We start from the raw sequence: 16,121 nt of genomic DNA, 5'->3' as shown, positions 1-16,121 counted from the left end.
TGCACTGCAGGGGTTTGGTCGTCCAGCTTCGCATCTACTCACACTCTCTCACACACTCACCCTCCCTCTGGTCCTGCCCACCGCGATCTCTAATCTTCAGAATACAAATTTTGAGAGGACACATTTAATATGTAACATAACACATTTTTAATATATTTTATGTTTTGTTTTTGTTAGTGCTACTTTTTATTTGTTTTATATATTATACAAAATACATTAAGTGTGAAGTGGTATTTTGTTGTGGTATTACTTTGCATTTATCTAATGTTTAGTGATGTTGAGCACTTTTTCATGTGTTTATCACCCATTTGTATATCTTCTTTGGGGGAATATCTATTCAAGTTCTTTGTTTATTATTTATCAAGTTGTTTTTGTTTGTTGTCTAGTTGTTAGACATCTACACTTTATCAGGTATATGATTTGCAAATATAAATTTCTATTGCATGAATTGTCTTTTTACTCTAATGATAGTGTCCTATTTATGCACAAAAGTTTTGAATTTTAATGAAGTCCAATCTCTCTCTCTCTCTCTCTCTCTCTCTCTCTCTCTCTCTCTCTCTCTCTCTCTCGTCTTCCCTGTGCTTTTGGTGCCATATTGAGATATTATTGCCAAATTCCATATCATGAAGTGTTTCCTTTATGTTATCTTCTAAGACCTTTATGGTTTCCACTCTTATATTTAGGTATTTGATCCATTTTGAGTTCATTTTTATATGGTGTAAGGTAGGGTCTAACTTTATCTGTTTCCATGTGGATATTTGTATCCCCACCATTATTTGTAGTAAGGCTTTTCTTTCCCCATTGAATGGTCTTATCACCCTTGTTGAAAATCATTCAACCATGTATGTAAGGGTTTATTTCTAGGCTCTCTATCCTATTTCACAGATTTATATGTCTATGATTATGTCAGAACCATAGTTTTATTACTGTAGCTTTGCAGTAAGGTTTGGAATCAGAAAGTGTATGATCTCCAACTTTGTTCTGCTTTTTGAAGATTTTTTGCCTATTTGGGGTCCCTTGAGGTTCCACACAAATTTTAAAATTGTTTTATTTGTGGAAAAAAATGTACTGAGATTCTGTTAGGCATTGCATTTAATCTGTAGAATGCTTAGATTAATATCCTCAATGTCTGTTAAAAATATGAGGTCCACCAGCCCATGAACATTGGATAGCTTTCCCATTATTTGGGTTTTCTTTAATAGCTACCAGCTATGTTTTCTAGTTCTCAGTGTACAAACTTTTCACTTACTTAGGTTTATTTCTGCTGGGGTTGGCAAAAGGAAGTCTACAGTTGTGAATACACAAAGCACAGTTTATTTTTGTATTCTTTATTAATCGTTGTATTATTTATTATTATTAACCTACTTTTGCACACCCCTGTAAGCATTTTATATTTTTGATGCCATTTTATTTATTTATTTATTTTTGTTATAGATGTTTCTCCACCCCCCCACCCCCATTGACTTCCTCCTCCTTATCCCCTCCCACCCCATCCCCAGCTTTCTTGTCTATGTCCGTTGGTCATGCATATAATTTCTGTGGTTTATCCTTTCCCCGCCCTCTTCTGAGGAATGTCCGTTTGTACCCCACTTCTATGACTCTGGGTCTATTTTGTTTATCAATTTGTTTGGTTCATTATATTTCAGAAATAAGTGAGATCATGTAATGTTTGTCTCTCTCTGCTTGGCTTGTTTTGCTCAGGATAATACTTTCCAGGTCCCTCCATGTTGTCTCAAAGCATAAAAGATCTTTCTTTCTTACAGCTGCATAGTACTCCATTGTGTACATGTACCACGGCTTTTTTATCCACTCATCTACTGATGGACACTTGGGCTCTTTCTAGATGTTAGCTATTGTAAATAGTACTGCTATGAACATAGGGGTACATATATTCTTTATGACTGGTGTTTCAAGCTTCTTAGGATATATTCCTAGACGTGGGATCACTGGGTCAAATGGCAGTTCAATTCTTAATTTTTTGATGTAACAACATAGTGTTTTCCATAGTGGCTGCACCAGTCTGCATTCTCATCAGCAGTGTACTAGGGTCCCCTTTTCTCAACACTCTCCACAAGCACTTGTTGTTTGATGATTTGTTGATGGTGGCCATTCTGACAGTTGTGAAGTGATACCTCATAATTGTTCTAATTTGCATTTCTCTGATGATTAGTAATATTGAGCATTTTTTCATATGTTTCTTGGCCATTTGTATGTCCTGTTTGGAGAGGTATCTCTTTAGGTCCTCTGCCCGAGTTCTTTGTCTTTCTTGTGTTGAGTTGTGTGAGTACTCTATATATTTTGGAAATTAACCCTTTATCTGATGTATCATTGGTAATTATGCTCTCGCATAAAGTGTGTTCCTTTTCCATGTTGATGGTTGTTTCTTTTTCTGTGCAGAAGCTTTTTAGTTTGATGTAGTCCCATGAGTTCATTTTTTCCTTTGTTTCTGTTTCCTTAGGTAATGTATCAATAAAAATTCTGCAGCGTATGATGTCTAAAATTTTGTCGGCCGATTTCCTTCTAAGATTTTTATGGAATCATGAGTCACATTTAAGTCTTTTATCTATTTTGAGTTTATGCTTATATATTGTGTAAGTTGAAGGTCTAGCTTCATTTTTTTGCATGTAGTTGTCCAATTTTCCCAACACCATTTATTAAAGAGGCTGTCTTGACTCCACTGTATGCTCTTGCCACCTTTGTCAAATATTAATTGAGCATATTGTCTTGGGTTAATCTCTGGATTTTCTATTTTGTTCCATTGATCTATGTCCCTATTCTTGTGCCAGTACCAGGCTGTTTTGATTACAGTATCTTTTTAGTATAACCTGATATCTAATAATGTGATCTCTCTAACTTTGTTCTTCTTTTTCAAGATTGCTGTGGCTATTTGGGGCCTTTTGGTTCCATATAAACTTTTGGAGTATTTGTTCTAGTTCTGTGAAGTATATTGTTGGTGTTTTTTTTGTTTGTTTGTTTTATCCTCACCCGAAGACATGTTTCCATTTTTCTGTTCAGATAGAGTGGGAGGGAGAGAGAAAGAGAGAAACATTGACGTGAAAGGGACACAATGAATGGCTGCCACCTGCATGATCCAACCAGGGCCAGAGACAGACTGCAACCGAGGTATGCGCCCTTAGCAGAAACCAAACCCAGGTCTCTCTGGACCATAGGCCGACACTCTAACCACTGAACCAAACCGGCTAGTAGTTTTCCATGAAGAGATACTTTACTTTTTGGTGAAGTTTATTCCTAGGTATCTTAATTTTTTTTTGCTGCAGTGGTAAATGGGATTGTTTTTTTTGTTTGTTTGTTTGTTTGTTTCTCTTTCTGTGAGTTCATTGTTGGTGTATAATACCATTGATTTCTTGATGTTAATTTTGTACCCTGCTACTTTGCCAAATTCATTTACTAAGTCTAGCAGATTTTTGATGGAGTGTTTAGGGTTTTCTATGTACAATATCATGTCATCCGCAAATGATGACAGTTTCACTTCCTTCTTTCCAATTTGGATCCCTTTTTATTTTTTCTTCATGTCTGATTGCTGTGGCAGAGACTTCCAGTACTATGTTAAATAAAAGTGGTGAAAGTGGGCACCCCTATCTTGTTCCTGTTCTTAAGGAAAATGTTTATAGTTTTTGCCCAATGTGTATGATGTTGGCTGTAGGTTTTTCATATATGGACTTTATTATGTTGAGATATCATCCCTCTATTCCCACATTGCTGAGCATTTTTATCAGAAATGGGTGCTGGATCATGTCAAATGTATTTTCAGCATCTATTGATATGATTATATGGTTTTTATCTTTCCTTTTGCTTATGTGGTGTATCACATTTATTGATTTGTGAATATCATACCATCGTTGCATCCCTGGAATGAATCCTACTTGGTCATGGCGGATAATTTTTTTTTATGTATTGCTGGATCCGATTTGCTAATATTTTGTTAAGAATTTTGACATCTGTATTCATCAGTGATATTGGTCTGTAGTTATCTTCCTTTGTACTGTCTGTATCCAGTTTTGAAATTAGCAGTATGCCGGCCTCATAAAATGAGATTAGAAGTCTCCTGTCTTCTTGGATTTCCTGGAATAGTTTCAGAATAATGGGTATTAGATATTCTTTGAATGTTTAGTAAAAGTGTCCTGTGAAGCCATATGGGCCTGGGCTTTCATTTGCTGGGAGTTTCTTAATTACATCTTCAATTTCCTTTGTTGTTATTGGTCTGTTCAAGTTTTCTATCTCTTCCTGGTTCAGTTTTAGGAGACTGTGTGTTTCTAGAAATTTGTCCATTTTGCCTAGATTGTCCTATTTGTTGGTGTATAATTGTTCATGTTATGTTTCAATGACCCTTTATATTTCTGTGGTGCCAGCTGTTAATTATCCTCTTTAATTTCTGATTTTGTTTATTTGGGACCTCTCTTTTTGTTCCTTGATGAGTCTGGCTAAAGGTCCATTGATCTTGTTTTGATGCTATTTTAAATAAAATTGTTTTCTTAATTTTTTTTCGAATTGTTGACTACAAGTGGTAGAAACACAATTGATTTCCGTGTGCTAATTTTGTACTCTGCAGATTTGCTGAATTTGTTTATAAATTCTAAAATATTTCTGTGGTATTCTTAGAGTTTTCTACCTAAGATTATGTCATCTATGAACAGAGATCACTTCACTGTTTTATTTCTATAATGAATGATATATATTATTTTTCTTATCTAGTAGCTCTGGCTAGAATTTTCAGCACTATGTTTCATAGAATTTGTTGATCTTAGAAAAATAATTCCTTCTTTATTATTATGATGTTAACAGAGATGTACATATAGGGTTTTTACTGTGTTGTAATAGTTTTTCATCACTAGTTTGTTGAACATTATTTTATCATGAGAGGCTGTTGAATTTCATAAATTGCTTTTTATTTGTTTCAATTGATGTAATTTTTTTTTTCATCATTATGTTAATGTGGTGGTCTGCATTGATTGATTTTGATGTGTTAAACCATTCTTTGCAGGAATAAATCCTATTTGCTCATAGTGTATACTGCTTATGTGCTTATGAATTTAATTTGTTGAGGAGTTTTACATCCCTGTTCATATGAAATATTGGTCTCTAGTTTTTTTTTTAATTATCTATTTACTGATTGATTGATTGATTGATTTTGTAGTGTCTGTGTCTGTCTCCAGCATTCAAATAATGCTGGCCTCATAATAGTTGTTAAAAAGTTCTTTCTCATCTTGAAAACTTTAGATGACTTTTAACAATTATTGGTATTGCCCTGGCCAGTTTGGCTCAGTGGTTTGAGTGTTGGCCTGCAAACCAATGAGTCCTGGGTTCAGTTCTGGTCAGGGGCATGCAACTCGGTTGTGGTTCATCCCCAGCCTTGGTTGGGGTCATGCAGGAGGCAAATAGTTGATGTGTCTCTCTCATGTCGATGGTTCTTCCTTTCTCCCTCTTTTTCCCACTCCCCCTCCCTCCCACTCTACCTGAAGATAAATAAAAAAATATTCTTGGGTGAGGATTAAAAAAAATTATTGGTATTAGTTATTCTTTAAATATTTGGTATAATTCACCAGTGAAACCATCAGAAGCAGAGCTTTTCTTTTTTTTGTCCAAAATTTTTTTCATTGCAGTTGCTCTTTTTGAAGAATCACCTTTTAGTTACATTAATTTTCTCTATTGTTTTTCTCGTTTTTATTTTATCTTTACTCTGATATTTATTATATAATTTATTTGATTATTCTCTTTTTTCATAGTTAATTTAGATAATTTATCAATGATATTGATCTCTTTGAAGAACCTACTTTTTGTTTTATTTATTTGTTTTTCTATTCTTTATTTTACTCTATACTCATATTTCCTTCTACTAGCTTTGTGGGGGTTTTTGTAGTTTCTTAAAGTAAAATTGTAGATGATTGATTTGACATTTTATTTCTAATATAATCATGTATAGCTATGAATCTCCCTTAGGACTATTTTGGCTGCTTTAATCTTAAATTTTAGTATGTTGAATTTTAATTCTTTTCTTAAGACATTTTCTAATTCTCCATGTCATTTCTTACCCATTTTAAAGATGTGTTCTTTTACAATGGATATGGACAATAAAGCTGGGGACGGGGGGGGGGGGGGGGAGGGGGTAATCAGTGGGGGGGGAAAGGAGAAACATCTGTAACAAAAACAAATAAGTTAATTAAATAAAAAATAAATAAAAAGATGTTTCATTATAAATAAATAAATAAATAAAATGTGCTCTTTTAATATTTACGTATTTGCAAATTTTCTAGTTTTCTTTCAGCTTTTGATTTTTAGTTTCATTCCTTTATGATAAGAAAAGATACTTCGTTAAACTTCAAACTTTAAATGTATTAAGACTCGTTTTGTAGCCTAACATATAGTCTATCCTGGAGATTTTTCCCATGTATACTTGACAAAAAGTAGATTCTATAGTTATTGGCTGGACTGTTTTGTTTATTTCTTACTTTTATCATTTTGGAAACTGTTTTCTGCTTTTTTGTCCCTCATTTTCTCCATTACCACCTTTTTTGTTGTTTTTTTAATGGACTTTTTATAGTGGCACATATTGATTCCCTTTTGTTATATGATATATACACACACACATATATATATTTTCTATTTGATTACAATGTGAATTATATGCAATATTCTAAAATTATAATAATCTGTTTTAAACTAGTAAGCAGTTGCATACGAAAACTACTCAAATACAGCTTCAGCACCCCATTATGTAACTGCACAGCTATTAAGATAAATTTATTATTATTTGTATGCATTTATCTTTTAAATTCTATAAAATTGCACTACAAAATAATATTTTGATGATCTTGGTTTTTATATTTGACCATGTATCTACCTTACTGTAGATCATTATATTTCCATTTGTCTTCAAGTTACTGTCTAGTTACTTTTTATTTATTCACTTGAAGGATTCCCTTCAGAATTTTTTGTGAGGCAGATCCAGTGGCAAGGAACTCCATCAGATTTTATTTTGCTCAGAATATCTTAATATCTCCCTCATATTGACTGACAGTTTTTGCAAAACATATAATTTTTTGGTTCACTTTTTTTTTTTTTTAGAACTTTAAATATACCACTGTCTTCTATATTGCTAGTTTTCTGCTGAGAAACCCTCTAGTTATCTTATTGGAGATTCTTGTACATGATGAATCACTATAATTTTTTCTGCTTCCAAGATTCTCTCTTAGTCTTTAGTTTTTGACAGTTTGAATATAATATATCTTAGTATTGGTTGTATTCTACTTGGAGATCATTGAGCTTCTGGGATTTGTACATCCATTTCTTTCCTCAAATTTGGAAAATCTTAAACAATAATTTCTTTAAATAATCTCTCTATTCCTTTTATTCTATATTCTTCTTGTTGCACTCCCAAAATGTACATATTTGTTTACTTTATGATGTTGCACAAATTCCCTAGACTCTGTTGAGTTTTCTTATTCTTTTTTCTTTTTGCTAGTCAGATATGATCATTTCAAATGAGCTGTTTTATAGTTGGTTGATGCTTTCTTCCACCTGTTCAAATCTATTACTGATCACCTCTACTAAATTTTTGAATTTATTGTATTTGTAACTCTAGAATTTCTTCAATTCTTTAAAAAAAAAAACTTTGCATTTTTTGTTGACAGTCTTATTTTGATATTGTTTCCCTGATTTACTTTAGTTTCTTGTATGTGTGTGTGTGTTTTGTTGTTGTTGTTTTGTTTTGTGTTTTTTTTTCTTCTTTTTTAGCTCTTTAAGCATATTTAAGATAGTTGTTTCAAAATCTATGTAAAGTATGTCTAATGTTGTATATACTCAGGGATGATTTCTGGTGTTTCTTTTAATGGGGCACATTTTTCTGTTTCTTTATATACTTTGTGCTTTTTTGTTGTTGTTGACAACAGGACATTTGAACCAAAAGAGCAACTTCTCCCAGTCTTTGCTGACTGGTAGGAAAGACCTTGATTAAATTGATTAGCAGAGACTGAAGATCAGATCAGGGTAAAACTTAGAAGTCATCTTATGTTATTTTTCTGAGCATGTATCATGCCTGAGACTATATCTTTGATTATTTATTTTTTTTAATTCCCCCAAATGCATAGTTGTTTTTAAATGTCTTAATTTCCCACAATTTCTCATCCTACCTTCTTCTTGGCACTTTAAATGTTCTATATATTTCATTATGCATGGTCCCTTGTCCCAGGTATCAAGGGGTTTGCAGTCCCTTTTTAGCTGTAATGGGCTAGGCATACTGTTTCCTGTGGCTTTTCCTAGCCTGAGATCTGAAGTATGCCACTGTTTACCATCTGAGCTCTAAATAATGAAAAAAATAAATAAAATAAAGAATATCTTTTGGGGAAGCATAGAGGAGGTTGGAACGCTACAAATAAGCTCCTTTATTACTTCCTCCAGTCCAAGTGAGGAAAAAAATCTAAACCATTTTTTTCCAACCATGCTGTTCAGAGAGGCAATATGTCAAGGGAGAGTAAAAACTCATTTTAATTTTTTACCTTAATGATTGTGGCTTTTTCTTGACTAGGTGTTCATTTGGTTGCCACAAATCTTTGATAGCTTTCTACAGCTTCTATAAAGTTATTTTAGCCATGAGCTAGTAGTTATTTTTAATATATCCATAAGAAAATAAGGGCTTGGAACTTCCTAATACAACATCTTTCTGCCATCACCCTCTTGACCAGCTTTTTATTTAAAAGCACTTAACCCCACAAAAGGGTTTCATTAAAGACATAATAAATACTCTTCCTACTTAGACTCATAAATTTTTCACATTTTGTCAAATTTGTTTATCTCTATAGAAAAAGATATATTTTTTACATTGTCCTACAAAACTATAATATGGTAGATACCATCCCACCAGGAAGTGTTAGAAATAGAATTTCAACCTGAGCCATTTTGCCAACTCATTACACTCCACTGTGCCTGTTCTCTGATGCTTAAGTAAAGTTTCTTCCATACATTGATTTTTATATAATCACCAAGCCACCTTCATCATGTTATCTGATTTTCCATGTAGATTTGGGAAGAAGAAGAGAATGAACCAGGGTCAATGATGGCCACTGAGTGTGCATATATGTGTGTTAACTAGACACATGGGATCTTTCTGTTTTTATGACTTCCTAATAAGCTATGCTCAAAGTATCCATTTAGCAGAGGTGTTTATTTTCAATCATAAATAATAATAATCATATAATAATCATTTATCAAAATATCAAATTATTAACAAAATAATCTCTTTAAATTTACAGGTTGTTTGGGCTACTTCTTACCTCATTGGCTGTGGTGCATCACCATGCTGCAAAAGAAAGTTACCTCAATATTTCTATGTTTGTCACTATTGTCATGAGTATGTATTATACAGCTTGGGTTCACATAGATTTTAGAAATATAACTCCTTCCCCTATTCTATTTTCTCAAACATAAAATAAAAACTAAATAAATATTGAATTTCAGTTAAGCAGAATTTTAGAGATAAAAGGTCATGTAGCCATTACCTAAAACAATACACACACACTCTTTTTTACATATTTTTCTAAATAAATCTATATATCACTAACAGAATATTTAAATTCAGAAATGTTACAACCAGTCTTGCTATGTGTTATTGAGCTAGCTTAAGCAAAAAACAGGAAAATTTTCTTCAGCAATGTAGAGTACTTCTATAATGCAAGGGAAGAAATGCAGTGGAGTATCAAGAATAAACAGAAAATCCCTGGCCAGTTTGACTCAGAAGTTGGAGCATGTTAAATTTCTGGTCAAGGACACGTACCTGGGTTGCAGTTTCGATCTCTGTTTGTGCAAGAGGCCACCAATTGATTTGTCTCTCTCACATCAATGTTTCTTTCTCTCTCTTTTCCCCTCCCTCCCTCCACTCTCTATAAAAATCAGTGGACGACATAATAAAGCCCATATATGAAAGACCTACAGCCAACATCATACTCAATGGACAGAAACTAAAAACATTTTCATTAAGAACAGGAACAAGACAGGGATGTCCACTTTCACCACTCTTATTTAACATTGTACTGGCAGTCTTAGCCACAGCAATCAGACATGAAGAAAAAATAAAAGGGATCCAAATTGGAAAGGAGGAAGTGAAACTGTCATTATTTGCAGATGACATGATATTGTACATAGAAAACCCTAAAGACTCCATCAAAAATCTATTAGACTTAATAAATGAATTTGGCAAAGTAGCAGGATACAAAATTAACGTCAAGAAATCGACGGCATTCTTGTACATCAATGATGAAAAATCAGTGGAAAAATATCCTCGGGAAAGGATTAACGATAACAAAACAATAAACAGAAATAGCCAAATGGTCTTGTATTTAGCTTTTTAGTGTAACTATTGGTATATGTATTTTCTTTAGAAATAAGATGTACATATTATCAACAATTAGAGTACCAATTCCTGGAAGAAATAATCTGATTGCTTCAGTGAAGGAGAGGTATGCCCCTTTGTCCTCATGGTTTTTTTACCGTGGTCTCCCATGTGTGTAACACAGTGCAAGATATTCAATGTGAATCAATGAAAAGAGATTTATCTGATCATATGCTACACCTTTACACTTTACATGTGGTTTCTAAAGTCACTGTAGATTCCATTTATATAACATATTCACATACTAGCACCATATGAGTTATTTCTAGTCTTATTATGTCTTAATTTTAGCAGTTAATATTTGTTGTGATTTTATCTATGTAATTAATGATGAAAAAAGTCATATCTGCTTGCATTTATGACATGAATTGTGCTAAATCCTTGAGAGGTTGGTGGTCCGTGGTGAATTTCTGAAAATTAAAAAAAAAAAAGCAATGTATGGAGTTGTGGTAAAATAATTTTCTAGGCAAAAGATTTTGCCATGTATCTGACAGAATCCCTTACAGAACTAAGAAATAAATTTTTATAAGGTAAGCATTTTCAAAATTCAAATACCACAGAGAAAAAAAAATATTAGATAGAATGTCCTTTCAGCCAGAAAGAACTTTAGTTGTTAAGTGATATCAAGTACGAATCAACTATAATCCACATTGTTTTCTTAGATATCTGCAAGTAAGCATGTCTGCTCTGAAATTTCCAACTATCTCAGAACTGGAAAGTCCTTACCTACTCACTCTCCTCCAGGTCTTTAGACTGAGCCATGCTGGTGTACTTTTATTTTGTATACTTCATGTGTTTCTATAAATGACACTAACATGTATCAAGTTTCTTATGACATAGTGCAAGATAAAATTAGAACATCTCCACTCACTTAAAATTTATCTTACCATTATTAAAAACCATGTATTTACGTGACTGTTTATCAAGTTCTTATGGGTATAAAAAAAATGTCTTATTGTAAATGGCTCTAAAGCCATTCTGCCACATAGGACTGGATTGTCCAAAGGGTGCAAACTGCTTCAAAATATTCGTAGGACACCAGAGTTCACTGCTGTACATTTAAAAAGATAAATGATCATCATTTTAAGTCTAGAAATATTAAACTCATCTTAAAGATTACCCTTGTTATTTCCTAGTGGTTTTCAAAAATTGTTTTTAAAGCCCGGCCGGTGTGGCTCAGTGTTGAGCATCAACCAATACACCAAGAGGTTGCCAGTTCGATTCCTGGTCAGAGCACAAGCCCAGGATGTGAGCCTGATCCCCAGTGGGGGGCATGCAGGGGTCAGCCAATAAATGTTCTCTCTCTTCAATGTTTCTGTCTCTCTCTCTCCCTCTCTCTAAAAAAAATTGTTTTTACAGTTGATTGTAAATAGTGAGTCTATTTAATATGTATTTTCTAAACATCAATTTTATTAAACAACTTCTTTCTTTTTCTTTCTTTCTTTCTTTCTTTCTTTTTTTTTTAGGGGAAATGATCCTGAATTGAGGAATAAACCTTATAGGCTAGGAAATCCATGTAAAGAATGTCCACAAAACTGTGACAATAAACTTTGTAGTAAGTTTTACATCTCAATTTGTTTAATGTTGACTGTTGATTTGGGAGCCATGTGTCTTTTAAGTCAGGCATGTGATACTATAGCACTTTTCTGTAACTTTCATCTCAATCTTTTAACAGGAAAGATCGACATTATTTGATTTTTCTTTCTTCTCCCCAGAGTGATCAAGACCATTGATTAAATATATTGGAATGGACCTTAGAATGTCTAGATATAAAGTCAAGTATCTGTCTTAAAATTTAAAGACTCTAAGAGGGACACCCTAAATAAAATATTAACATGAGTATAAAATTTTCTAGGCTCTATAAAAAAATTTGGGGCTCTCTTATTACAGCCCTTAAATTATACATATTGTTTTCAGATTACCAGTATTCTCAGATTTGTTAATGCTCCATAATTTCCCAACCTGTCTGACCTTACAATGGCATAAAGAAGTAAAACATTTTTAGTTGCAGATGAGATGATATTGTATGTAGAAAATTTTAACAACTCTACCAAAATCTGCTGGAATTCATTATTAAATTCAGTAAAGCTTCAGGATACAAAATCAATGTATAAAATTCAGTTGCATTTATATACACAAACCAGAAAAAAACTATCGAAAAAAATTAAAAACAATCACAGTCACCATTACCTCAAAAAGAATAAAATACCTAAGAATAAATTTAAGCAAGAAAGTAGATCTATATATTGAAAATTATAATACATTGATGAAAAAAATTGAAGAAGACTCAAGTAAATGAAAATATATACTCACGAGTTGTAAGAATTAATATTATTAAAATGTACACATTACCCAAAGCTATCTATAGACTTAATGCTATCCCTATCAAAATTCCATTGGCATTTTTCACAGAAAAAGAACTATCTATCTTAAAATTTGTATGAAACCACAAAAGACCTCAAATAGTCAAAGCAATCTTGAGGGGAAAAAATAAAGCTGAAAGTATCACACTCCTGATTTCAAACTATATTGCAAAATTTAGTCATCAAAACAGTAAGGAATTTTCATAAAAACTGACACATAGGTCAATGGGACAGAAGAGAGAGCCCAGAAATAAACCAATGCATAAGTAGTCAATTAATTTACATCAAAGGAGCCAAGTATATTTACAAGGGGAAAGGATAGTCTCTTCAATAAATGGTGTTGGAAAAACTAGACAGTCACCTGCCAAAGAATGGAACAGGACCACTATCTTATACCATCTACAAAATTAACTCAGTATAGATTAAAGACTTGAATATGAAACATGAAACCATAAAACTCCTAGAAGACGTCATGAAGGCAATATCTTTGAGAGTGGCCTTGGCAATGACTTTCTAAATTTGATACCAAAAGCAAAGGCAACAGAAGCAAAAATAAACAAGTGGGACCACATCAAACTAAGAGCTCTGCACCGCCAAGAAAGCCGTCAATGAAATGAAAAGGCAGCTTTACAAATCATGTATCTGATTTGGGATTATTATCCAAATATTCAAAATATATAAAGAATTCATGCAACTCAATAGAAAAAAAATTATTTAAATATGAGCAGAGGAACTAGAACATTTTCCAAAGAAAATGACTGCCCTTGACCCTCGGACATTCTCTCCTATTAGGCGCATAGAAAGACACTGAACATCACTGATCATCACAGAAATGCAAATCAAAACCACCATGAATTGTTACCTCATGCCTGTTAGAATGGTTATTACAAAAAAAGACAAGAGATAACAAGTGTTGGAGAGGATGTGGGGAAAAGGGAACCTTTGTACACTGTAAAAGGGGACGTAAATTGGTGCAGTCATTATGGCAAATGGTATGGGCATTCTTAAAAGTATTAAAATCAAAAATGAGTCTGGCTGGTGTGGCTCAGTGGTTGAGCATCAACTCATGCACCAAGAAGTGACCAGTTCAATTCCCGGTCAGGGCACATGCCCAAGTTGTGTGCCAGATCCCCCGTGGGGGGCATGCAGGAGGCAGCCCATCAATCTCTCTCATCGAAGTTTCTCTCTCTCTCTCCCTCTCACTTCTTCTCTCTAAAATCAATAAAGAAAAAATATTTTAAAAAATTTGAAAATGAAACTATCATATGTCTTAACAATTCTGCTTCTAGTTATTTATCCAAAGAAACTGCAAGCAACAATTCAAAAAGATATCTACACCCTCATGTTCATTGTTATTATCAATAGCTAGGTTGTGGAAACAACCTGTCTATTGACAGAAAAATGGATAAAGAAAATGTGATATACTAATTGGCCACAAAAATAGTAAACCTGCCATTTGTATGAACATGTTAAGTGGCATGAGTCAGACAGAGAAACATAAATACTATACTACCTCATTTGTATGTGGTTTTCAGAGGCTATGAGGTTGGGTGAAGAATGAGTTAAGGTGATCAAAAGGTACAAATTTCCACTTACAGGAAGAATAAGTTCTGGTGATATAATGTATAGCATTTTGTCTGTAGTTAAAAATATTGTATTGTATATTTGAAAGTTGTTGAAGGAGTACATCCTAAAAGTTCTCATCAAAAGAAAAAAAGTATAACTATGTAAGGTTATGAATGTTAACTAAACTAATTGGTAGTCATTTCAAAGTATATATATACATCATATTATTGTATAGCACACCTGAAACTAATGCAATGTTATATATCAATCATACCTCAGTAAAACTAGGGAGAGTAAAGAATAAGAGAAAAAAGTATAATGAAAATAATTTAGAGAAGTCAAAGAAAAACACATGTTACATAAAAAGAAAAGAAATGCATCACATCATATTTCTCTAAAATACTGCATAGCGAAAGATAGTGGGATGATGATGGATAACTTACTCAAAGTAATACTGATGTATGTATGTGCCTGTTCATAGGATAGAGACCGAGGTATTGTTATTTAAGAAAACCTCTCGGTAAAGAGATTATTTGAGAAATTTTGCTATTATATGTGTGGATTTTATACAATTCTTACATTGGCTATGTATCAATTTTTTTCTTTAAAAAATGCTAGATAACTTACACTTTCTGATTTCAAAGCTTACTACAAAGCTATAGTAATCAGTGTAAAGACAGACATGAGCCAATGGAATAGAATTGAGAGCCCCGAAATAAACCCTAGCATATAAAGCTGTACATTAATTTTAATAATCCAAAGCAATGTCTAACCTGTTAAATGGTAGAGCATTTTATAAGCAGACTACAATGAATAAAGAAAACATTTATCACGTCATTATGTATACTTTATGATGATGATTTCAAAATGACATTCTAATTGATAAAGATGATTCATTTCCAATCTGCTTAGATATGTCTTACCAGAAAAAAAAAATGTGATTAAAGAAACTTGTTTAATATCATACCAGACTTTCACCTTTTTTCTTTAATAACTTACCTCATTTAACTAATTACCTGTTTTTCATTCTAATCATGATAATCATAATTAATTGCCTTTTGTTAATAAATCGTATGTCTATGTCTTTAAGAAGGTGATATCTTTCCTCACTGACTATAAGTTTTTGAGCTGATGAGTAAACATGCTTTTTTCTTTTCAGCTAACCCCTGCCTCTTCTATGATGAATACACTGACTGTAAGATACAAACGAAAGTTCCTGGATGCAGCCAATTATCAGTTCAACTGCAATGCAAAGCCAGTTGTTTTTGTAAGACTGAGATACTATAACCTTTGTTATTTACAATCATCATATGCTCTTGGGAAAATATCTGCTGCATGGTATCTTTTACCTTACTTTGCTTCAGTGACTTTTTCTGAATTTCATTTGGTTTTAACTATACTTGAGATCCTAATTTTAATAATCATACACGAGCATCTGCTACCTCTTGAAGTAACATTGTTTTAACCTCCTTGCTCCTGAAGTGCAAGGTCCAGTTGAACACCTGCCCCATATTCAAATCACATGACTTAGAGTTCTTAGGTTGACAAAATTCAGCTGGATGGCATAACCGGGTCCCTCGTTCTCTGTTTAACTCCTTTCCCTGCTTTCTTACGTCTCCAGCCAGCCTGGTGGGTGTCTTCCCCGCAAAACTAAACATGAGCTACTAATTCTTCACTTCTTCACTTTACTTCTATTTCAATCAATTATTAAAACAATACGCAAAGCAAACAAAGAATCCAGTCTCATTAACGGCAAGGTAATTATTGCTTATTTGCATGTGGTTTAAGTG

At 33.0% G+C, this 16,121-nt stretch overlaps 1 protein-coding gene across 1 annotated transcript in view; it reads left to right on the top strand.

Moving 5' to 3' along the window:
• LOC118621396 (cysteine-rich secretory protein 1-like) overlaps nucleotides 1–15,618 on the top strand; it is a 74,159-nt gene extending 58,541 nt beyond the window's left edge. Inside the window, exons 6-8 of the mRNA XM_036248708.1 lie at nucleotides 9,267–9,364; nucleotides 11,869–11,957; nucleotides 15,491–15,618. Of these exons, the coding sequence (XP_036104601.1) occupies nucleotides 9,267–9,364; nucleotides 11,869–11,957; nucleotides 15,491–15,618 (315 nt within the window). The remainder of the gene's footprint in view (nucleotides 1–9,266; nucleotides 9,365–11,868; nucleotides 11,958–15,490) is intronic.
• Nucleotides 15,619–16,121: the final 503 nt, after the last annotated feature.

Source organism: Molossus molossus, unplaced genomic scaffold (assembly GCF_014108415.1).
Source record: "Molossus molossus isolate mMolMol1 unplaced genomic scaffold, mMolMol1.p scaffold_m16_p_8, whole genome shotgun sequence".
Classification (NCBI taxonomy): domain Eukaryota; kingdom Metazoa; phylum Chordata; class Mammalia; order Chiroptera; family Molossidae; genus Molossus; species Molossus molossus.
Note: the sequence above shows the minus strand (reverse complement) of the source record. Positions and strands in the feature narration are given on the sequence as shown.